Consider the following 24847-nt stretch of genomic DNA (forward strand, 5'->3'; position numbering starts at 1 on the left):
TCTGTCAGAGTTCAGTCCATTAGTAGTCACCATGGAATCTGTCAGAGTTCAGTCCATTAGTAGTCACCATGGCATCTGTCAGAGTTCAGTCCGTTAGTAGTCACCATGGAATCTGTCAGAGTTCAGTCCATTAGTAGTCACCATGGAATCTGTCAGAGTTCAGTCCGTTAGTAGTCACCAGGGAATCTGTCAGAGTTCAGTCCGTTAGTAGTCACCAGGGAATCTGTCAGAGTTCAGTCCATTAGTAGTCACCAGGGAATCTGTCAGAGTTCAGTCCATTAGTAGTCACCAGGGAATCTGTCAGAGTTCAGTCCATTAGTAGTCACCATGGAATCTGTCAGAGTTCAGTCCGTTAGTAGTCACCATGGAATCTGTCAGAGTTCAGTCCATTAGTAGTCACCAGGAATCTGTCAGAGTTCAGTCCATTAGTAGTCACCATGGCATTTGGATGAGAGTTGATCCATTTAATAAAATGTGGGCCCATATTGAACTTTTCTAAGACTGAAAACAGAAAGCTCCACTCCATCCTGTCAAACGCCTTCTCAGCATCCAGAAATCTCCACTCCATCCTGTCAAACGCCTTCTCAGCATCCAGAAATCTCCACTCCATCCTGTCAAACGCCTTCTCAGCATCCAGAAAGCTCCACTCCATCCTGTCAAACGCCTTCTCAGCATCCAGTGAAGCCAGCAGGACAGGGGTCTTCTGTGCGTTTACTTGATCAATAATATCAAAAAAGACGGTGAATGTTATCAGAAGAGTATCTGTCTCTAATAAATCCAGTTTGGTCCGCTTTTATTATTTTGGGAAGAAAGAGTGTTTAGTCTTATGGCGAGCAATTTGGTAATTATTTTATAGTCGAAATCCAACAAGCTTATGGGCCGGAAGGACGAGCAGGATAGGGGGTCCTTGTCCTTTTTGAGCAACACTGTAATGCGAGCTGTGTGCATTGAGTCTGGGAGAACTCCGTTTTGGCAAAAATCCTCCAGCATTGGCATGAAGATAGGGCTGAGCTGGGGCCAAAAAGCTTCGTAGAACTCTCTGGGGAATCCATCTGGGCCTGGGGACTTATTAGGTGGCATGGAGGTAATTGCCTCCAGGATCTCCTCATGAGTGAAGGGGGAGTTGAGATCCTCTTGGTCGGTCTCTGATAGTTTAGGTAGCGAGATTCCCTCTAGGAAAGAGTGGAGTTCTGCCTCTGTGTGTTTTCTCTCAGAGGTATATAGTTTGCAGTAAAAATCATGAAAAGTTAAATTGATATTTTTTTGGGTCATATGTGACCTCGTCCTCTGCTGTTCGGATAGCCATGACTGTACGCTCTGACTGCTCCTTTTTTAATTGGTAAGCAAGCAATCTACTGGGCCTATTGCTATACTCATGGTTTTTCTGTTTAGTAAAGAAAACTTCTTTTTTTTAATCTCCCGAGTGTAGTCCAAATTCAGTTTGGCTTTGGCTGCTTTAAGATGACTCCAGGAGGTGCTGTCTGGGGATTGTTTATGTGGTTTTTCACAGCATTCCAGCTCCCTCTCAAGATCTAACCTGTGTGCTTCCATTGCTTTTTTCTTAGAGGAAGCATATGCAATTAGATGACCTCTTAGTGTGTCTTTAGCAGCGTCCCACATTGTGGCCGGAGAAACAGGAGAATCTTTATTGTATTTGTGTGTAGTTGTCTTTCTATGTGGTTACTAATGTATGGAACGCTTCGTTTGATAGCATGGAGGTGATGAATTTCCAGCTCTTTGACCTCGTGATGTTTTGCAGAGGTCAAAGCGGAGGTGGACAAAGGCGTGATCTGAGAGTGCTATGGGTCCGATTGTACAAGTGGCTGAATTTATGAAACTCTTTGGGATAAAAATGTAATCTATACGGGAGTAGGTGTTACGGACATTAGAGTAGTATGTATAGTCCATAGACGAGCTATTAGTCTCTCTCCAGATATCTATCAGCCCCATCTCTTTAGTAAGAGAGTTCAACATCTTTGCAGATCTAGGATTTGTGGTGGGGACTTGAGATGATTTGTCTAGGGTTGGGTTAAGGGTACAATTAAAATCTCCGGCCACCACGCCAATGGAGACACAATGCTCATTGGCCACCACGCCAATGGAGACACAATGCTCATTGGCCACCACGCCAATGGAGACACAATGCTCATTGGCCACCACGCCAATGGAGACACAATGCTCATTGGCCACCACGCCAATGGAGACACAATGCTCATTGGCCACCACGCCAATGGAGACACAATGCTCATTGGCCACCACGCCAAAGGAGACACAATGCTCATTGGCCACCACGCCAATGGAGACACAATGCTCATTGGCCACCACGCCAATGGAGACACAATGCTCATTGGCCACCACGCCAATGGAGACACAATGCTCATTGAACAGGGTTATAATTTTTGACATGAAGGCAGGAGTATCTGTGTTAGGGGCGTATATGTTTAATATAGTAATTGGTTGACCATATAGTGACCCAGTTATCAAAGTAAATCTCCCCTCCGGATCAGATATGTTTTTGTCAATTATGAATGGAACATTTTTATGGATAAGTATGGCTGTGCCTCTGCTGTTTGATTTGAAGGATGAGAAAAACACCTGTCAAGTCCCAAGTTCTGCGGAGTTTGGCATGTTCAGCATCACAGAGGTGTGTCTCTTGTAATAGCGCGATGTCTGCTTTTTCCCTTTTTAGAGCACATGGTATCTTTTTTTCGTTTTATTGTATGCCCTAGACCATGGCAGTTCCATGTCAATAGATTTAAGGTACTAGTCGTCGAGCAGTAATCGAGCTTTAGTGCAAGTCATCGCTGGGTAAAAGTGGATAGTAGTTACAGCTGCGTTCACATAAAAGGAAAATAAATGGTGTACATGAAATAATAATCTCTGAACACCCCAGCCGCGTTCCCAAACAACTCCCCCCCGTCCCGTCCCCCGTCTCCCCACCAAGGAAATGCCTCATCCTCTCCACCCCGCATTGAGTAAATAACACAGTAGCCCCCGTCCAGACCACACTAAAAGAGGGAGAAAAATAAAGTCAATAGCCCAGCCTACATATAAAGGAAAATAAATATAAATTGGACGGCTATAATGACATTTAGTGGGTCTCTGGATACCGGCTATATGTCGTCTTACCTCCTTTAGTAATGACATTTAGCGGGTGAGTCTCTGGATACCGGCTATATGTCGTCTTACCTCCTTTAGTAATGACATTTAGCGGGTGGGTCTCTGGATATCGGCTATATGTCGTCTTACCTCCTTTAGTAATGACATTTAGCGGGTGGGTCTCTGGATATCGGCTATATGTCGTCTTACCTCCTTTAGTAATGACATTTAGCGGGTGGGTCTCTGGATATCGGCTATATGTCGTCTTACCTCCTTTAGTAATGACATTTAGCGGGTGAGTCTCTGGATACCGGCTATATGTCGTCTTACCTCCTTTAGTAATGACATTTAGGGGGTGGGTCTCTGGATACCGGCTATATGTCGTCTTACCTCCTTTAGTAATGACATTTAGTGGGTGGGTCTCTGGATACCGGCTATATGTCGTCTTACCTCCTTTAGTAATGACATTTAGCGGGTGGGTCTCTGGATACCGGCTATATGTCGTCTTACCTCCTTTAGTAATGACATTTAGCGGGTGGGTCTCTGGATACCGGCTATATGTCGTCTTACCTCCTTTAGTAATGACATTTAGGGGGTGGGTCTCTGGATACCGGCTATATGTCGTCTTACCTCCTTTAGTAATGACATTTAGGGGGTGGGTCTCTGGATACCGGCTATATGTCGTCTTACCTCCTTTAGTAATGACATTTAGCGGGTCTCTGGATACCGGCTATATGTCCTTACCTCCTTTAGTAATGACATTTAGGGGTGGGTCTCTGGATACCGGCTATATGTCGTCTTACCTCCTTTAGTAATGACATTTAGGGGGTGGGTCTCTGGATACCGGCTATATGTCGTCTTACCTCCTTTAGTAATGACATTTAGCGGGTCTCTGGATACCGGCTATATGTCGTCTTACCTCCTTTAGTAATGACATTTAGCGGGTGGGTCTCTGGATACCGGCTATATGTCGTCTTACCTCCTTTAGTAATGACATTTAGGGGGTGGGTCTCTGGATACCGGCTATATGTCGTCTTACCTCCTTTAGTAATGACATTTAGCGGGTGGGTCTCTGGATACCGGCTATATGTCGTCTTACCTCCTTTAGTAATGACATTTAGTGGGTCTCTGGATACCGGCTATATGTCGTCTTACCTCCTTTAGTAATGACATTTAGTGGGTCGGGTGGGTAATGACATTTAGCGGGTGGGTCTGGATATCGGCTATATGTCGTCTTACCTCCTTTAGTAATGACATTTAGCGGGTGGGTCTCTGGATATCGGCTATATGTCGTCTTACCTCCTTTAGTAATGACATTTAGCGGGTGAGTCTCTGGATACCGGCTATATGTCGTCTTACCTCCTTTAGTAATGACATTTAGGGGGTGGGTCTCTGGATACCGGCTATATGTCGTCTTACCTCCTTTAGTAATGACATTTAGTGGGTGGGTCTCTGGATACCGGCTATATGTCGTCTTACCTCCTTTAGTAATGACATTTAGCGGGTGGGTCTCTGGATACCGGCTATATGTCGTCTTACCTCCTTTAGTAATGACATTTAGCGGGTGGGTCTCTGGATACCGGCTATATGTCGTCTTACCTCCTTTAGTAATGACATTTAGGGGTGGGTCTCTGGATACCGGCTATATGTCGTCTTACCTCCTTTAGTAATGACATTTATGGGTCTCTGGATACCGGCTATATGTCGTCTTACCTCCTTTAGTAATGACATTTAGCGGGTCTCTGGACCTCCTTTTTAGTAATGACATTTAGGGGTGGGTCTCTGGATACCGGCTATATGTCGTCTTACCTCCTTTAGTAATGACATTTAGGGGTGGGTCTCTGGATACCGGGTCTTACCTCCTTTAGTAATGACATTTAGCGGGTCTCTGGATACCGGCTATATGTCGTCTTACCTCCTTTAGTAATGACATTTAGCGGGTGGGTCTCTGGATACCGGCTATATGTCGTCTTACCTCCTTTAGTAATGACATTTAGGGGGGTGGGTCTCTGGATACCGGCTATATGTCGTCTTACCTCCTTTAGTAATGACATTTAGCGGGTGGGTCTCTGGATACCGGCTATATGTCGTCTTACCTCCTTTAGTAATGACATTTAGTGGGTCTCTGGATACCGGCTGGGTCTTACCTCCTTTAGTAATGACATTTAGTGGGTCTCTGGATACTATATGTCGTCTTACCTCCTTTAGTAATGACATTTAGCGGGTGGGTCTCTGGATATCGGCTATATGTCGTCTTACCTCCTTTAGTAATGACATTTAGCGGGTGGGTCTCTGGATACCGGCTATATGTCGTCTTACCTCCTTTAGTAATGACATTTAGCGGGTGGGTCTCTGGATTATATGTCGTCTTACCTCCTTTAGTAATGACATTTAGTGGGTCTCTGGATACCGGCTATATGTCGTCTTACCTCCTTTAGTAATGACATTTAGGGGGTGGGTCTCTGGATACCGGCTATATGTCGTCTTACCTCCTTTAGTAATGACATTTAGCGGGTCTCTGGATACCGGCTATATGTCGTCCTACCTCCTTTAGTAATGACATTTAGGGGGTGGGTCTCTGGATACCGGCTATATGTCGTCTTACCTCCTTTAGTAATGACATTTAGGGGGTGGGTCTCTGGATACCGGCTATATGTCGTCTTACCTCCTTTAGTAATGACATTTAGCGGGTCTCTGGATACCGGCTATATGTCGTCTTACCTCCTTTAGTAATGACATTTAGCGGGTGGGTCTCTGGATACCGGCTATATGTCGTCTTACCTCCTTTAGTAATGACATTTAGGGGGTGGGTCTCTGGATACCGGCTATATGTCGTCTTACCTCCTTTAGTAATGACATTTAGCGGGTGGGTCTCTGGATACCGGCTATATGTCGTCTTACCTCCTTTAGTAATGACATTTAGTGGGTCTCTGGATACCGGCTATATGTCGTCTTACCTCCTTTAGTAATGACATTTAGTGGGTCTCTGGATACCGGCTATATGTCGTCTTACCTCCTTTAGTAATGACATTTAGCGGGTGGGTCTCTGGATATCGGCTATATGTCGTCTTACCTCCTTTAGTAATGACATTTAGCGGGTGGGTCTCTGGATACCGGCTATATGTCGTCTTACCTCCTTTAGTAATGACATTTAGCGGGTGGGTCTCTGGATACCGGCTATATGTCGTCTTACCTCCTTTAGTAATGACATTTAGTGGGTCTCTGGATACCGGCTATATGTCGTCTTACCTCCTTTAGTAATGACATTTAGTGGGTCTCTGGATACCGGCTATATGTCGTCTTACCTCCTTTAGTAATGACATTTAGCGGGTGGGTCTCTGGATATCGGCTATATGTCGTCTTACCTCCTTTAGTAATGACATTTAGCGGGTGGGTCTCTGGATACCGGCTATATGTCGTCTTACCTCCTTTAGTAATGACATTTAGGGGTCGGGTCTCTGGATACCGGCTATATGTCGTCTTACCTCCTTTAGTAATGACATTTAGCGGGTGGGTCTCTGGATACCGGCTATATGTCGTCTTACCTCCTTTAGTAATGACATTTAGGGGGTGGGTCTCTGGATACCGGCTATATGTCGTCTTACCTCCTTTAGTAATGACATTTAGTGGGTCTCTGGATATCGGCTATATGTCGTCTTACCTCCTTTAGTAATGACATTTAGCGGGTGGGTCTCTGGATACCGGCTATATGTCGTCTTACCTCCTTTAGTAATGACATTTAGCGGGTGGGTCTCTGGATACCGGCTATATGTCGTCTTACCTCCTTTAGTAATGACATTTAGCGGGTGGGTCTCTGGATACCGGCTATATGTCGTCTTACCTCCTTTAGTAATGACATTTAGCGGGTCTCTGGATACCGGCTATATGTCGTCTTACCTCCTTTAGTAATGACATTTAGCGGGTGGGTCTCTGGATACCGGCTATATGTCGTCTTACCTCCTTTAGTAATGACATTTAGCGGGTCTCTGGATACCGGCTATATGTCGTCTTACCTCCTTTAGTAATGACATTTAGCGGGTGGGTCTCTGGATACCGGCTATATGTCGTCTTACCTCCTTTAGTAATGACATTTAGCGGGTGGGTCTCTGGATACCGGCTATATGTCGTCTTACCTCCTTTAGTAATGACATTTAGCGGGTGGGTCTCTGGATACCGGCTATATGTCGTCTTACCTCCTTTAGTAATGACATTTAGCGGGTGGGTCTCTGGATACCGGCTATATGTCGTCTTACCTCCTTTAGTAATGACATTTAGCGGGTATGTCATATATGCTATATGTCGTCTTACCTCCTTTAGTAATGACATTTAGGGGGTGGGTCTCTGGATACCGGCTATATGTCGTCTTACCTCCTTTAGTAATGACATTTAGCGGGTGGGTCTCTGGATACCGGCTATATGTCGTCTTACCTCCTTTAGTAATGGCATTTAGCGGGTGGGTCTCTGGATACCGGCTATATGTCGTCTTACCTCCTTTAGTAATGACATTTAGGGGGTGGGTCTCTGGATACCGGCTATATGTCGTCTTACCTCCTTTAGTAATGGCATTAATCGCGTTTAGTCATTGGTCTGTTTCTCATTGGCCAGGATTGTCTTTCAAAAAACGTTTTGCCTCTTCGGGAGTTTTGAAGTGTCGCAAGGCTCCTTGGTGAAGAACCCTGAGCTCGTTTGGGTATTTGAATCCCCTGAAGATGCCTCGGTCAATGGAGTATTTCTTCACTTCGTCAAACTCTCAGAGCTTTCGGCGTATTCCAGCTGACAGGTCCTGGTGTAAAGCGTATTCCAGCTGACAGGTCCTGGTGTAAAGCGTATTCCAGCTGACAGGTCCTGGTGTAAAGCGTATTCCAGCTGACAGGTCCTGGTGTAAAGCGTATTCCAGCTGACAGGTCCTGGTGTAAAGCGTATTCCAGCTGACAGGTCCTGGTGTAAAGCGTATTCCAGCTGACAGGTCCTGGTGTAAAGCGTATTCCAGCTGACAGGTCCTGGTGTAAAGCGTATTCCAGCTGACAGGTCCTGGTGTAAAGCGTATTCCAGCTGACAGGTCCTGGTGTAAAGCGTATTCCAGCTGACAGGTCCTGGTGTAAAGCGTATTCCAGCTGACAGGTCCTGGTGTAAAGCGTATTCCAGCTGACAGGTCCTGGTGTAAAGCGTATTCCAGCTGACAGGTCCTGGTGTAAAGCGTATTCCAGCTGACAGGTCCTGGTGTAAAGCGTATTCCCACTGTGATGGTGTTGTTTTTCGCCGCCTGTAGGACTCGTTCCTTGTCTGTGAATCTCAGTTTCTTACTAAAGCTAAATGAGTTTGAACTTGGAGTGGAGGTGTGCGGAGCCATCTCGTTCAAGGGTCACGTGACCCCCCCCCTCGTAGTGTATTTCTGTATCGTTTTAGTGATTCACCGTAGTGAAGGCGTAGACGCAGGTTTTCTGGGTCTCTGTTTTTTTTGGTTCGATGGGTTTCATCAAACCATTTGTCGTTGTTGTTCATTTTCTTCGGTTGTTTTTTTAGATTTGATAAGGAAGCTGAGAGGTCAAATAAACTGTTTAGGTTTTCTACTGCCAAGTTTACACCTTCACTGTTACAGTGGAACATTTTACCCAGGAAGTTGTCTAGAAGGGATTGAATTTGTTCTTGTCTAACTGATTTTTGGTTGGTTTCTACACTACATTCCTTCCATCTATAACATTTCTTAATTCTATTCAGTTTCTTTGGTTTTGATGCCTCATGATTGAGTGTTGCTCTGTTCAGGTAGTCTGTGATGTTGCTGTGGTCTGACAGGGGTGTCAGTGGGCTGACTAAACACTCTGAGAGACTCTGGGTTGAGGTCAGTGATAAAGTAGTCTACAGTACTACTGCCAAGAGATGAGCTATAGGTGTACCTACTATAGGAGTCCCCTCGAAGCCTACCATTGACTATGTACATACCCAGGATGTAACAGAGCTATAGGTGTACCTACTATAGGAGTCCCCTCAGAGCCTATTGACTATACATACCCAGGATGTAACAGAGCTATAGGTGAACCTACTATAGGAGTCCCCTCGAAGCCTACCGTTGACTATGTACATACCCAGGATGTAACAGAGCTATAGGTGTACCTACCATAGGAGTCCCCTCGAAGCCTACCGTTGACTATGTACATACCCAGGATGTAACAGAGATATAGGTGTACCTACCATAGGAGTCCCCTCAGAGCCTATTGACTATGTACAGACCCAGGATGTAACAGAGCTATAGGTGTACCTACTATAGGAGTCCCCTCAGAGCCTATTGACTATGTACATACCCAGGATGTAACAGAGCTATAGGTGTACCTACTATAGGAGTCCCCTCAGAGCCTATTGACTATGTACATACCCAGGATGTAACAGAGCTATAGGTGTACCTACTATAGGAGTCCCCTCGAAGCCTATTGACTATGTACATACCCAGGATGTAACAGAGCTATAGGTGTACCTACCATAGGAGTCCCCTCTACCTACCATTGACTATGTACATACCCAGGATGTAACAGAGCTATAGGTGTACCTACCATAGGAGTCCCCTCAGATCCTATTGACTATGTACATACCCAGGATGTAACAGAGCTATAGGTGTACCTACTATAGGAGTCCCCTCAGATCCTATTGACTATGTACAGACCCAGGATGTAACAGAGCTATAGGTGTACCTACTATAGGAGTCCCCTCAGATCCTATTGACTATGTACATACCCAGGATGTAACAGAGCTATAGGTGTACCTACTATAGGAGTCCCCTCAGAGCCTATTGACTATGTACATACCCAGGATGTAACAGAGCTATAGGTGTACCTACTATAGGAGTCCCCTCAGAGCCTATTGACTATGTACATACCCAGGATGTAACAGAGCTATAGGTGTACCTACTATAGGAGTCCCCTCAGAGCCTATTGACTATGTACAGACCCAGGATGTAACAGAGCTATAGGTGTACCTACTATAGGAGTCCCCTCGAAGCCTATTGACTATGTACATACCCAGGATGTAACAGAGCTATAGGTGTACCTACTATAGGAGTCCCCTCAGAGCCTATTGACTATGTACATACCCAGGATGTAACAGAGCTATAGGTGTACTTACCATAGGAGTCCCCTCAGAGCCTATTGACTATACATACCCAGGATGTAACAGAGCTATAGGTGTACCTACTATAGGAGTCCCCTCGAAGCCTATTGACTATACATACCCAGGATGTAACAGAGCTATAGGTGTACCTACTATAGGAGTCCCCTCAGAGCCGATCATTGACTATGTACATACCCAGGATGTAACAGAGCTATAGGAGTACCTACCATAGGAGTCCCCTCGAAGCCTATTGACTATGTACATACCCAGGATGTAACAGAGCTATAGGTGTACCTACTATAGGAGTCCCCTCAGAGCCTATTGACTATGTACATACCCAGGATGTAACAGAGCTATAGGTGTACCTACTATAGGAGTCCCCTCAGAGCCTATTGACTATGTACATACCCAGGATGTAACAGAGCTATAGGTGTACCTACTATAGGAGTCCCCTCAGAGCCTATTGACTATGTACATACCCAGGATGTAACAGAGCTATAGGTGTACCTACCATAGGAGTCCCCTCAGAGCCTATTGACTATGTACATACCCAGGATGTAACAGAGCTGCAGGAGTTGTGACCCGATTTTGTTGGTTATATTGTCGTAGCTGTGTCTAGGGGGGAATATGGGGGAGGGAATGCTGTCACCTAGTGGGGGTTGGGCCTGTTGCAGGATGGGGCGTGGGGGGGGGTGTATTAGTGGGGGTTGGGCCTGTTGCTCTGCTCATGGCCTGGGCATATTTCCTGCTGTCATGTTGAGGTCTCTCTTCTTCTCTCTGTAGCTGTGTATTGTCTCTAACTCATCCCTCTCTTCTTCTCTCTGTAGCTGTGTATTGTCTCTAACTCATCCCTCTCTTCTTCTCTCTCTGTAGCTGTGTATTGTCTCTAACTCATCCCTCTCTTCTTCTCTCTGTAGCTGTGTATTGTCTAACTCATCCCTCTCTTCTTCTCTCTGTAGCTGTGTATTCTCTCTACCTCATCCCTCTCTTCTTCTTCTCTCCGTAGCTGTGTATTGTCTCTAACTCATCCCTCTCTTCTTCTCTCTGTAGCTGTGTATTGTCTCTAACTCATCCCTCTCTTCTTCTCTCTCTGTAGCTGTGTATTGTCTCTAACTCATCCCTCTCTTCTTCTCTCTGTAGCTGTGTATTCTCTCTACCTCATCCCTCTCTTCTTCTCTCTCTGTAGCTGTGTATTGTCTCTAACTCATCCCTCTCTTCTTCTCTCTGTAGCTGTGTATTCTCTCTACCTCATCCCTCTCTTCTTCTTCTCTCCGTAGCTGTGTATTGTCTCTAACTCATCCCTCTCTTCTTCTCTCTGTAGCTGTGTATTGTCTCTAACTCATCCCTCTCTTCTTCTCTCTCTGTAGCTGTGCATGCTGGATGCAGACAAGGACATGGAGAAGTCGGATGACATGTGGGTGGACCTATCTGACGAGGACATCTGTAATTGGCTAATGTTTGTTCGTCCCGCCCAGAACCACCTGGAACAGAACCTGGTAGCCTATCAGTACGGCTCTGAAATCTTCTACACAACCATCAAGAACATCCAGCCCAAACAGGAGCTGAAGGTGGGTTGTCAGAACGGATACCTGCCGTGTCTGAAGGTGGGTTGTCAGAGCGGATACCTGCCGTGTCTGAAGGTGGGTTGTCAGAACGGATACCTGCCGCGTCTGAGAGCATCGCCGACCGAGCTGACTGATCTACACACCATAATCGGTAGTTGTTTCTGATGGTCTATTCCAGAGGTCTATACTACGTAGCAGGTCTATACTACGTAGCAGGTCTACACTACGTAGCAGGTCTACACTACGTAGCAGTTCTATACTACGTAGCAGGTCTATACTACGTAGCAGGTCTACACTACGTAGCAGGTCTACACTACGTAGCAGGTCTACACTATGTAGCAGTTCTATACTATGTAGCAGGTCTATACTACGTAGCAGGTCTACACTACGTAGCAGGTCTACACTACGTAGCAGGTCTATACTATGTAGCAGGTCTATTCCAGAGGTCTATACTACGTATCAGGTCTACACTACGTAGCAGGTCTACACTACGTAGCAGGTCTATACTACGTATCAGGTCTACACTATGTAGCAGGTCTACACTATGTAGCAGGTCTACACTACGTAGCAGGTCTATACTACGTAGCAGGTCTATACTATGTAGCAGGTCTACACTACGTAGCAGGTCTACACTACGTAGCAGGTCTACACTACGTAGCAGGTCTACACTACGTAGCAGGTCTATAATACGTATCAGGTCTACACTACGTAGCAGGTCTACACTACGTATCAGGTCTACGTAAGGTCTACACTACGTAGCAGGTCTACACTACGTAGCAGGTCTACACTACGTAGCAGGTCTATACTATGTAGCAGGTCTATACTACGTAGCAGGTCTATACTACGTAGCAGGTCTATACTACGTAGCAGGTCTATACTACGTATCAGGTCTACACTACGTAGCAGGTCTATACTACGTATCAGGTCTACACTACGTAGCAGGTCTATACTACGTAGCAGGTCTACACTACGTATCAGGTCTACACTACGTAGCAGGTCTACACTACGTAGCAGGTCTATACTACGTAGCAGGTCTACACTACGTAGCAGGTCTACACTACGTAGCAGGTCTACACTACGTATCAGGTCTACACTACGTAGCAGGTCTATACTATGTAGCAGGTCTATACTACGTAGCAGGTCTATACTACGTAGCAGGTCTATACTACGTAGCAGGTCTATACTACGTATCAGGTCTACACTACGTAGCAGGTCTATACTACGTAGCAGGTCTATACTACGTAGCAGGTCTATCCTACGTATCAGGTCTACACTACGTAGCAGGTCTATACTACGTATCAGGTCTACACTACGTAGCAGGTCTATACTACGTAGCAGGTCTACACTACGTATCAGGTCTACACTACGTAGCAGGTCTACACTACGTAGCAGGTCTACACTACGTAGCAGGTCTATACTACGTATCAGGTCTACACTACGTAGCAGGTCTACACTACGTAGCAGGTCTACACTACGTAGCAGGTCTACACTACGTAGCAGGTCTATACTATGTAGCAGGTCTATACTACGTAGCAGGTCTATACTACGTAGCAGGTCTATACTACGTAGCAGGTCTACACTACGTAGCAGGTCTATACTATGTAGCAGGTCTATACTACGTAGCAGGTCTATACTACGTAGCAGGTCTACACTACGTATCAGGTCTACACTACGTAGCAGGTCTATACTACGTAGCAGGTCTATACTACGTAGCAGGTCTATACTACGTAGCAGGTCTACACTACGTAGCAGGTCTATACTATGTAGCAGGTCTATACTACGTAGCAGGTCTATACTACATAGCAGGTCTACACTACGTAGCAGGTCTATACTATGTAGCAGGTCTATACTACGTAGCAGGTCTATACTATGTAGCATGTCTATTCAAGAGGTCTACATTACGTAGCAGGTCTATTCCAGAGGTCTATACTATGTAGCAGGTCTATACTACGTAGCAGGTCTACACTACGTAGCAGGTCTACACTACGTAGCAGGTCTACACTATGTAGCAGGTCTATTCCAGAGGTCTACACTACGTAGCAGGTCTACACTACGTAGCAGGTCTACACTACGTAGCAGGTCTACACTACGTAGCAGGTCTACACTACGTAGCAGGTCTACACTATGTAGCAGGTATATACTACGTAGCAGGTCTATTCCAGAGGTCTACACTACGTAGCAGGTCTACACTACGTAGCAGGTCTACACTACGTAGCAGGTCTATACTACGTAGCAGGTCTATACTACGTAGCAGGTCTATACTACGTAGCAGGTCTACACTACGTAGCAGGTCTACACTACGTAGCAGGTCTACACTATGTAGCAGGTCTATACTACGTAGCAGGTCTATACTATGTAGCAGGTCTATTCTAGAGGTCTATACTACGTTGCAGGTCTATACTACTAGCAGGTCTACATTATGTTGCAGGTCTACATTATGTTGCAGGGCTATACTACGTAGCAGGTCTACACTACGTAGCAGGTCTATACTACGTAGCAGGTCTATTCCAGAGGTCTATACTACGTAGCAGGTCTATACTACGTAGCAGGTCTATACTACGTAGCAGGTCTACACTACGTAGCAGGTCTTTTCCAGAGGTCTATACTACGTAGCAGGTCTATACTACGTATCAGGTCTACACTATGTAGCAGGTCTATTATACGTAGCAGGTCTATTCCAGAGGTCTATACTACATAGCAGGTCTACACTACGTAGCAGGTCTATACTACGTAGCAGGTCTATTCCAGAGGTCTATACTACATAGCAGGTCTATACTACGTAGCAGGTCTACACTACGTAGCAGGTCTATACTACGTAGCAGGTCTACACTACGTAGCAGGTCTATACTATGTAGCAGGTCTACACTACGTAGCAGGTCTATACTACGTAGCAGGTCTACACTACGTAGCAGGTCTACACTACGTAGCAGGTCTATACTACGTAGCAGGTCTACACTACGTAGCAGGTCTATACTACGTAGCAGGTCTACACTACGTAGCAGGTCTATTCCAGAGGTCTATACTACGTAGCAGGTCTATACTACGTAGCAGGTCTATACTACGTAGCAGGTCTACACTACGTAGCAGGTCTATACTACGTAGCAGGTCTATACTACGTAGCAGGTCTACACTACGTAGCAGGTCTACACTACGTAGCAGGTTTGAGGAGTAAGCGAGGTAACTTTGCTCAACTCTTGAGTTCATTTCGGGATAACCAGTCATACGAAAGTGGCTCACCTTCTAGCCAAGTAAATTTCTATGGCAACGAATGCTTCAGAACTAACCCGGTCCAGGGCAGGCTAACTCACTGCTAACTACATTTACATTACATTTAAGTCATTTAGCAGACGCTCTTATCCAGAGCGACTTACAAATTGGTGCATTCACCTTATGACATCCAGTGGAACAGTAGTGCATCTAAATCTTTTAAGGGGGGGTGAGAGGGATTACTTTATCCTATCCTAGGTATTCCTTAAAGAGGTGGGGTTTCAGGTGTCTCCGGAAGGTGGTGATTGACTCCGCTGTCCTGGCGTCGTGAGGGAGTTTGTTCCACCATTGGGGGGCCAGAGCAGCGAACAGTTTTGACTGGGCTGAGCGGGAACTGTACTTCCTCAGTGGTAGGGAGGCGAGCAGGCCAGAGGTGGATGAACGCAGTGCCCTTGTTTGGGTGTAGGGCCTGATCAGAGCCTGGAGGTACTGAGGTGCCGTTCCCCTCACAGCTCCGTAGGCAAGCACCATGGTCTTGTAGCGGATGCGAGCTTCAACTGGAAGCCAGTGGAGAGAGCGGGGAGCGGGGTGACGTGAGAGAACTTGGGAAGGTTGAACACCAGACGGGCTGCGGTGTTCTGGATGAGTTGTAGGGGTTTAATGGCACAGGCAGGGAGCCCAGCCAACAGCGAGTTGCAGTAATCCAGACGGGAGATGACAAGTGCCTGGATTAGGACCTGCGCCGCTTCCTGTGTGAGGCAGGGTCGTACTCTGCGGATGTTGTAGAGCATGAACCTACAGGAACGGGCCACCGCCTTGATGTTAGTTGAGAACGACAGGGTGTTGTCCAGGATCACGCCAAGGTTCTTAGCGCTCTGGGAGGAGGACACAATGGAGTTGTCAACCGTGATGGCGAGATCATGGAACGGGCAGTCCTTCCCGGGAGGAAGAGCAGCTCCGTCTTGCCGAGGTTCAGCTTGAGGTGGTGATCCGTCATCCACACTGATATGTCTGCCAGACATGCAGAGATGCGATTCGCCACCTGGTCATCAGAAGGGGGAAAGGAGAAGATTAATTGTGTGTCGTCTGCATAGCAATGATAGGAGAGACCATGTGAGGTTATGACAGAGCCAAGTGACTTGGTGTATAGCGAGAATAGGAGAGGGCCTAGAACAGAGCCCTGGGGGACACCAGTGGTGAGAGCACGTGGTGTGGAGACGGATTCTCGCCACGCCACCTGGTAGGAGCGACCTGTCAGGTAGGACGCAATCAAGCGTGGGCCGCGCCGGAGATGCCCAACTCGGAGAGGGTGGAGAGGAGGATCTGATGGTTCACAGTATCGAAGGCAGCCGATAGGTCTAGAAGGATGAGAGCAGAGGAGAGAGAGTTAGCTTTAGCAGTGCGGAGCGCCTCCGTGATACAGAGAAGAGCAGTCTCAGTTGAATGACTAGTCTTGAAACCTGACTGATTTGGATCAAGAAGGTCATTCTGAGAGAGATAGCGGGAGAGCTGGCCAAGGACGGCACGTTCAAGAGTTTTGGAGAGATAAGAAAGAAGGGATACTGGTCTGTAGTTGTTGACATCGGAGGGATCGAGTGTAGGTTTTTTCAGAAGGGGTGCAACTCTCGCTCTCTTGAAGACGGAAGGGACGTAGCCAGCGGTCAGGGATGAGTTGATGAGCGAGGTGAGGTAAGGGAGAAGGTCTCCGGAAATGGTCTGGAGAAGAGAGGAGGGGATAGGGTCAAGCGGGCAGGTTGTTGGGCGGCCGGCCGTCACAAGACGCGAGATTTCATCTGGAGAGAGAGGGGAGAAAGAGGTCAGAGCACAGGGTAGGGCAGTGTGAGCAGAACCAGCGGTGTCGTTTGACTTAGCAAATGAGGATCGGATGTCGTCGACCTTCTTTTCAAAATGGTTGACGAAGTCATCTGCAGAGGGGAGGAGGGGGGGGGAGGAGGATTCAGGAGGGAGGAGAAGGTGGCAAAGAGCTTCCTAGGGTTAGAGGCAGATGCTTGGAATTTAGAGTGGTAGAAAGTGGCTTTAGCAGCAGAGACAGAAGAGGAAAATGTAGAGAGGAGGGAGTGAAAGGATGCCAGGTCCGCAGGGAGGTGAGTTTTCCTCCATTTCCGCTCGGCTGCCCGGAGCCCTGTTCTGTGAGCTCGCAATGAGTCGTCGAGCCACGGAGCGGGAGGGGAGGACCGAGCCGGCCTGGAGGATAGGGGACATAGAGAGTCAAAGGATGCAGAAAGGGAGGAGAGGAGGGTTGAGGAGGCAGAATCAGGAGATAGGTTGGAGAAGGTTTGAGCAGAGGGATGAGATGATAGGATGGAAGAGGCGCGATACCATCCGAGTAGGGGCAGTGTGGGAAGTGTTGGATGAGAGCGTGAGGGAAAAGGATACAAGGTAGTGGTCGGAGACTTGGAGGGGAGTTGCAATGAGGTTAGTGGAAGAACAGCATCTAGTAAAGATGAGGTTGAGCGTATTGCCTGCCTTGTGAGTAGGGGGGGAAGGTGAGAGAGTGAGGTCAAAAGAGGAGAGGAGTGGAAAGAAGGAGGCAGAGAGGAATGAGTCAAAGGTAGACGTGGGGAGGTTAAAGTCGCCCAGAACTGTGAGAGGTGAGCCGTCCTCAGGAAAGGAGCTTATCAAGGCATCAAGCTCATTGATGAACTCTCCGAGGGAACCTGGAGGGCGATAAATGATAAGGATGTTAAGCTTGAAAGGGCTGGTAACTGTGACAGCATGGAATTCAAAGGAGGCGATAGACAGATGGGTAAGGGGAGAAAGAGAGAATGACCACTTGGGAGAGATGAGGATCCCGGTGCCACCACCCCGCTGACCAGAAGCTCTCGGGGTGTGCGAGAACACGTGGGCGGACGAAGAGAGAGCAGTAGGAGTAGCATTGTTATCTGTGGTGATCCATGTTTCCGTCAGTGCCAAGAAGTCGAGGGACTGGAGGGAGGCATTAGCTGAGATGAACTCTGCCTTGTTGGCCGCAGTTCCAGAGGCTACCGGAGACCTGGAACTCCACGTGGGTCGTGCGCGCTGGGACCACCAGAATAGGGTGGCCGCGGCCACGCGGTGTGGAGCGTTTGTATGGTCTGTGCAGAGAGGAGAGAACAGGGATAGACAGACACATAGTTGACAGGCTACAGAAGAGGCTACGCTAATGCAAAGGAGATTGGAATGACAAGTGGACTACACGTCTCGAATGTTCAGAAAGTTAAGCTTACGTAGCAAGAATCTTATTGACTAAAATGATTAAAATGATACAGTACTGCTGAAGTAGGCTAGCTGGCAGAGGCTGCGTTGTTGACTTTGTAGGCTAGCTGGCAGTGGCTGCGTTGTTGACACTACACTAATCAAGTCGTTCCGTTGGGTGTGATAGTTTCGACAGTGCTGCTATTCGGGGGCTAGCTGGCTAGCTAGCAGTGTTGATTACGTTACGTTGCATTAAAAGAACGACAATAGCTGGCTAGCTAACCTAGAAAATCGCTCTAGACTACACAATTATCTTTGATACAAAGACGGCTATGTAGCTAGCTATGTAGCTAGCTACGATCAAACAAATCAAACCGTTGTACTGTAATGAAATGAAATGAAAATGTGATACTACCTGTGGAGCGAAGCGGAATGTAACCGGGTTGTTCAGTGAGGAAGTTCAATTCGGTGGACGTTGGCTAGCTGTTGGCTAGCTAGCAGTGTCTCCTACGTCAAGGACGACAAATAGCTGGCTAGCTAACCTCGGTAAATTAAGATAATCACTCTAAGACTACACACTCTAAACTACACAATTATCTTGGATACGAAGACAGCAAAGACAACTATGTAGCTAGCTAACACTACACTAATCAGGTCATTCAGTTGAGTGTAATAGTTTTTAGTGCTGCTATTCGATAGACGGTGGACGTTAGCTAGCTGGCTAGCTGCTGGGCAGATAGCAGTGTAGACTGCGTTAGGATGACGAAATACGATAATTACGCAATTATCTTTGATACAAAGACGGCTATGTAGCTAGCTAAGAAGAAATTGCTAAGATTAGACAAATCAAACCGTTGTACTATAGTGTAATGAAATGTAATGAAAAGTTATACAACCTGCGGCCGAAGTGCGAATGCGACCGCTCGCTCCAACCCGGAAGTAAATGACGAGTGCTCCTAGATTTTCACGCGGTGCTCCTAGATTTCACGCGGTGCTCCTAGATTTCACGCGGTGCTCCTAGATTTCACGCGGTGCTCCTAGATTTCACGTGGTGCTCCTAGAGTTCACGTTTTTAAGTTGCGAGCACCAGTGCTACTGATTTTTCTTTTGTATTTTTTATTTAGAGCCCTGGTTACAAGCCTGCTAGAGTTAGCGTGCAGGCGAACGAGCGATGTTCACCGTCGTAGTACGGATGAAGCCTGAGCTGGAATGTGAAGCTAACTGAAGCTGGTTAGCTGTTAGCTGTAGAAAACCCAGAGACAATGTAGCTTTCTTTTGTAGGATACCCCTCAAAGCTCATTATTATTGGGGAGGCAGGTAGCCTAGTGGTTAGAGTTTAGAGGAGGCAGGGTAGCCTAGTGGTTAGAGTGTAGAGGCGGCAGGCTAGCCTAGTGGTTAGGGTGTAGAGGTGGCAGGGTAGCCTAGTGGTTAGAGTGTAGAGGCGGCAGGGTAGCCTAGTGGTTAGAGTGTAGAGGCGGCAGGGTAGCCTAGTGGTTAGAGTGTAGAGGCGGCAGGGTAGCCTAGTGGTTAGAGTGTAGAGGCGGCAGGCTAGCCTAGTGGTTAGAGCGTTGGACTTGTAACCGGAAGGTTGCAAGTTCAAACCCCTGAGCTGACAAGGTACCAATCGGTCGTTCTGCCCCTGAACAGGCAGTTAACCCACTGTTCCTAGGCAGTCATTGAAAATAAGAATTTGTTCTTAACTGACTTGCCCAGTTAAATAAAGGTAAAATGATAAAGAGATGAACACGTTTCTTCTTTTCCCCAGGTGTGGTACGCAGCGTCATACGCCGAGTTTGTCAATCAGAAGATCCATGATGTCACGGACGAGGAGAGGAAAGGTGGGTGTCTGAGGCTTCGTTCAAACAGCAACACTGTTGTGTAGCTTTGTCTATGATAGAAGTGATGGTGATGTGTATCCCTATGTTGTCTCTGCAGCTTTAAAAACAAAATATTGTAACATTTATTTTCCGTGCCAACCTGCTCCTTCCACCGTGTGTTGACAAAGTGACTAAGTGAAAATATGGTTTCGGACATTTTTCCTGAAAATGAAAAACCGAAATGTCAGTCCGACCAAACTGACCAACCGGGCAAGAAGGACCTTGGCCAGGATGGTGACCAAGAACCCAATGACCACTCTGACTGAACTACAGAGTTCCTTGGCTGAGATGGGAGAACCTGCCAGAAGGGTAACAGTCTCTACAGCGCCTCACCTGGGCTTTATGAGAGAGTGGCCAGACTGAAGCCACGACTGACAACAGTCTCTACAGCGCGTCACCAATCTGGGCTTTATGGGAGAGTGGCCAGACTGAAGCCACGACTGACAACAGTCTCTACAGCGCATCACCAATCTGGGCTTTATGAGAGAGTGGCCAGACTGAAGCCACTACTGACAACAGTCTCTACATCGCGTCACCTGGGCTTTATGGGAGAGTGGCCAGACTGAAGCCACGACTGACAACAGTCTCTACATCGCGTCACCTGGGCTTTATGAGGGGAGTGGCCAGACTGAAGCCACGACTGACAACAGTCTCTACAGTGCGTCACCAATCTGGGCTTTATGGGAGAGTGGCCAGACTGAAGCCACGACTGACAACAGTCTCTACAGCGCATCACCAATCTGGGCTTTATGAGAGAGTGGCCAGACTGAAGCCACTACTGACAACAGTCTCTACATCGCGTCACCTGGGCTTTATGAGGGGAGTGGCCAGACTGAAGCCACTACTGACAAAAAGTATACCTGGAGTTTGCTACAACAGCAAATGTGAAAGACTCAGAGCATAAGGCAAACGATTCTGTGGTCTGATGAGACAAAAATGTAACTCTTTGACCTGAATGCAAAGCACTATGTCTGTAGAAACCAGGCACAGCTCATCACTCATCTAACACCATCCCTACCGCAAAGCATGGTGGGAGATACTTTAAAGCAGCAGGGACTGGGAGACTGGTAAGGATAGAGGGAACAATGGATGGAGACAAATACAGAGTACCTGCTTCAGAGTGCGAACAACCTTGGACTGAGGCAGAGATGTTACATTCCAACAGAGACAAAGACCCCAACAGCTAAAGCTTCAGAAGCTTCAGAACAAGAATGTGAAACTTTAATCTCGTTGAAACTCTGTGGAAAGACTTGAAGATTGCTGTTCACCGCCGCTCCCCATCTAACTTAACATAGCTTGAGAAATTCTGCAAATGCAGATGGACAAAGCTGAAACCGACATACCCAAAGCTTTAATCGTCACCAAACGTGCGTATACAAAGTAAATATATTGTATACAGTTGAAGTAGGAAGTTTACATACACTTAGGTTGGAGTCATTAAAACTAGTTTACACACACTTAGGTTGGAGTCATTAAAACTAGTTTACACACACTCAGGTTGGAGTCATTAAAACTAGTTTACATCCACTCAGGTTGGAGTCATTAAAACATACACTTAGGTTGGAGTCATTAAAACTAGTTTACACACTTAGGTTGGAGTCATTAAAACTAGTTTACATACACTTAGGTTGGAGTCATTAAAACTAGTTTACATACACTCAGGTTGGAGTCGTTAAAACTAGTTTTTCAACCATTCCACAAACAAACAAACAAGTCGGTTAGGACATCTACTTTGTGCATGACACAAGTCATTTTTCCAACAATTGTTTACAGACAGATTATTTCACTTATAATTCACTGTATCACAATTCCAGTGGGTTGGAAGTTTACATACACTAAGTTGACTGTGCCTTTAAACCGCTTGGAAAATTCCAGAAAATGATGTAATGGCATTAGAAGATTCTGATTGGCTAATTGACATCATTTGAGTCGATTGGAGGTGTGTGTACCTGTGGATGTATTTCAAGGCCTACCTTCAAACTCAGTGCCACTTTGCTTGACATCGTGTGAAAATCAGCCAAGACCTAAGAAAAATAATTGTAGACCTCCACAAGTCTGGTTCATCCTTGGGAGCAATTTCCAAACGCCTGAAGGTACCATGTTCATATGTACAAACAATAGTATGCAAGTATAAACACCATGGGACCACGCAGCCATCATACCGCTCAGGAAGGAGACTCGTTCTGTCTCCTAGAGAAAAGCGTACTGTGGTGCGAAAAGTGCAAATCAATCCCAGAACAACAGCAAAGGACCTTGTGAAGATGCTGGAGGAAACCGGTACAAAAGTATCTATATCCACAGTAAAACGAGTCCTATATCGACATAACCTGAAATGCCGCTCAGCAAGGAAGAAACCACTGCTCCAAAACTGCCATTAAAAAGCCAGACTACAGTTTGCAACTGCACATGGTGACAAATATCATACTTTTTGGAGAAATGTCCTCTGGTCTGATGCAAAAAAAATAGAACTGTTTGGCCATAATGGCCATCGTTATGTTTGGAGGAAGAAGGGGGAGGCTTGCAAGCCGAAGAACACCATCCCAACCGTGAAGCACGGGGGTGGCAGCATCATGTTGTGGGGGGCTTTGCTGCAGGAGGGACTGGTGCACTTCACAAAATAGATGGCAACATGAGGCAGGAAAATGATGTGGGTATATTGAAGCAGCATCTCAAGACATGAGTCAGGAAGTTAAAGCTTGGTCACAAATGTCTGTTCCAAATGGACAATGACCCCAAACATACTTCCAAAGTTGTGGCACAATGGCTTAAGGACAACAAAGTCAAGGTATTGGAGTGGCCATAACAAAGCCCTGACCTCAATCCTATTGAACATTTGTAGGCTGAACTGAAAAAGCGTGTGGGAGCAGGGAGGCCTACAAACCTGACTCAGTTACACTAGCTCTGTCAGGAGGAATGGGCCAAAATTCACCCAACTTATTGTGGGAAGCTTGTGGAAGGCTACCCAAAACGTTTGACCCAAGTTAAACAATTTTAAGGCAATGCTGCCAAATACTAATTGAGTGTATGTAAATTCCTGACCCACTGGGAATGTGATGAAAGAAATAGAAGCTGAAATAAATAATTATCTCTACTATTATTCTGACATTTCACATTCTTAAAATAGTGGTGATATTAGCTGACCTAAGACAGGGAATTTTTACTAGGATTAAATGTCAGGAATTGTGATAAACGGAGTTTAAATGTATTTGGCTAAGGTAAACTACCGACTTCAACTGTATGTGTGTGTTTGTAGCCTTGTCGATGATAGCAGTGATGTTTGCTCTGGGTCCTTAGCCTTGTCTATGATAGCAGTGATGTTTGCTCTGGGTCCTTAGCCTTGTCTATGATAGCAGTGATGTTTGCTCTGGGTCCTTAGCCTTGTCTATGATAGCAGTGATGTTTGCTCTGGGTCCTTAGCCTTGTCTATGATAGCAGTGATGTTTGCTCTGGGTCCTTAGCCTTGTCTATGATAGCAGTGATGTTTGCTCTGGGTCCTTAGCCTTGTCTATGATAGCAGTGATGTTTGCTCTGGGTCCTTAGCCTTGTCTATGATAGCAGTGATGTTTGCTCTGGGTCCTTAGCCTTGTCTATGATAGCAGTGATGTTTGCTCTGGGTCCTTAGCCTTGTCTATGATAGCAGTGATGTTTGCTCTGGGTCCTTAGCCTTGTCTATGATAGCAGTGATGTTTGCTCTGGGTCCTTAGCCTTGTCTAGCCTTGTCTATGATAGCAGTGATGTTTGCTCTGGGTCCTTAGCCTTGTCTATGATAGCAGTGATGTTTGCTCTGGGTCCTTAGCCTTGTCTATGATAGCAGTGATGTTTGCTCTGGGTCCTTAGCCTTGTCTATGATAGCAGTGATGTTTGCTCTGGGTCCTTAGCCTTGTCTATGATAGCAGTGATGTTTGCTCTGGGTCCTTAGCCTTGTCTATGATAGCAGCCTGATGTTTGCTCTGGGTCCTTAGCCTTGTCTATGATAGCAGTGATGTTTGCTCTGGGTCCTTAGCCTTGTCTATGATATGATAGCAGTGATGTTTGCTCTGGGTCCTTAGCCTTGTCTATGATAGCAGTGATGTTTGCTCTGGGTCCTTAGCCTTGTCTATGATAGCAGTGATGTTTGCTCTGGGTCCTTAGCCTTGTCTATGATAGCAGTGATGTTTGCTCTGGGTCCTTAGCCTTGTCTATGATAGCAGTGATGTTTGCTCTGGGTCCTTAGCCTTGTCTATGATAGCAGTGATGTTTGCTCTGGGTCCTTAGCCTTGTCTATGATAGCAGTGATGTTTGCTCTGGGTCCTTAGCCTTGTCTATGATAGCAGTGATGTTTGCTCTGGGTCCTAATATTTTCTTTTAGTTTCAGTACTGCAGGGCTTATTTAAATCCTGATGTTTCATCTGCTGTGGCAGGGTTCGATACTGCGACCTAAGCAGTCGAAATTTGCGACCGTTTTGACGGTGCGACACAGATTTTTAATTGGTCGCCAGTGATTATTTTTATAATCCTGGTAACGCTCTAAAACAAAATATATATATATATTTATTCAAACCGTAATGTGCAATTTCCCAAAAATAAACCAACTAATCTATTTCCCCAGACCTCAAAATTGAAAGAAAAAACAACTAAAAACTAAAATTGGTCTACTGATGTGGTTTAAGCATTGTTGTGGAGCTGGAATTTTTCAATTAAAAATGTGTGACTTGTTGAGTGAAAACTGGGGGAAATGACAGTCCTCGCTTTCTTCTTTTATTTATTGCCGTCGTTTCGTTTTGGTATCAATTCTCTTTTTTTCTTCTAAATATGCCCTCTAGAGGA

The 24847-nt window shown here is 46.3% G+C and overlaps 1 protein-coding gene across 1 annotated transcript in view; it reads left to right on the forward strand.

The window, feature by feature from the left end:
• Positions 1 to 24847, forward strand: part of prdm10 (PR domain containing 10) — a 95982-nt gene that overhangs the window by 11964 nt on the left and 59171 nt on the right. Inside the window, 2 exon segments of the mRNA XM_065000639.1 lie at positions 11565 to 11765; positions 19930 to 20002. Of these exon segments, the coding sequence (XP_064856711.1) occupies positions 11565 to 11765; positions 19930 to 20002 (274 nt within the window).

This window comes from Oncorhynchus nerka, linkage group LG14 (assembly GCF_034236695.1).
Source record: "Oncorhynchus nerka isolate Pitt River linkage group LG14, Oner_Uvic_2.0, whole genome shotgun sequence".
NCBI classification, from domain to species: domain Eukaryota; kingdom Metazoa; phylum Chordata; class Actinopteri; order Salmoniformes; family Salmonidae; genus Oncorhynchus; species Oncorhynchus nerka.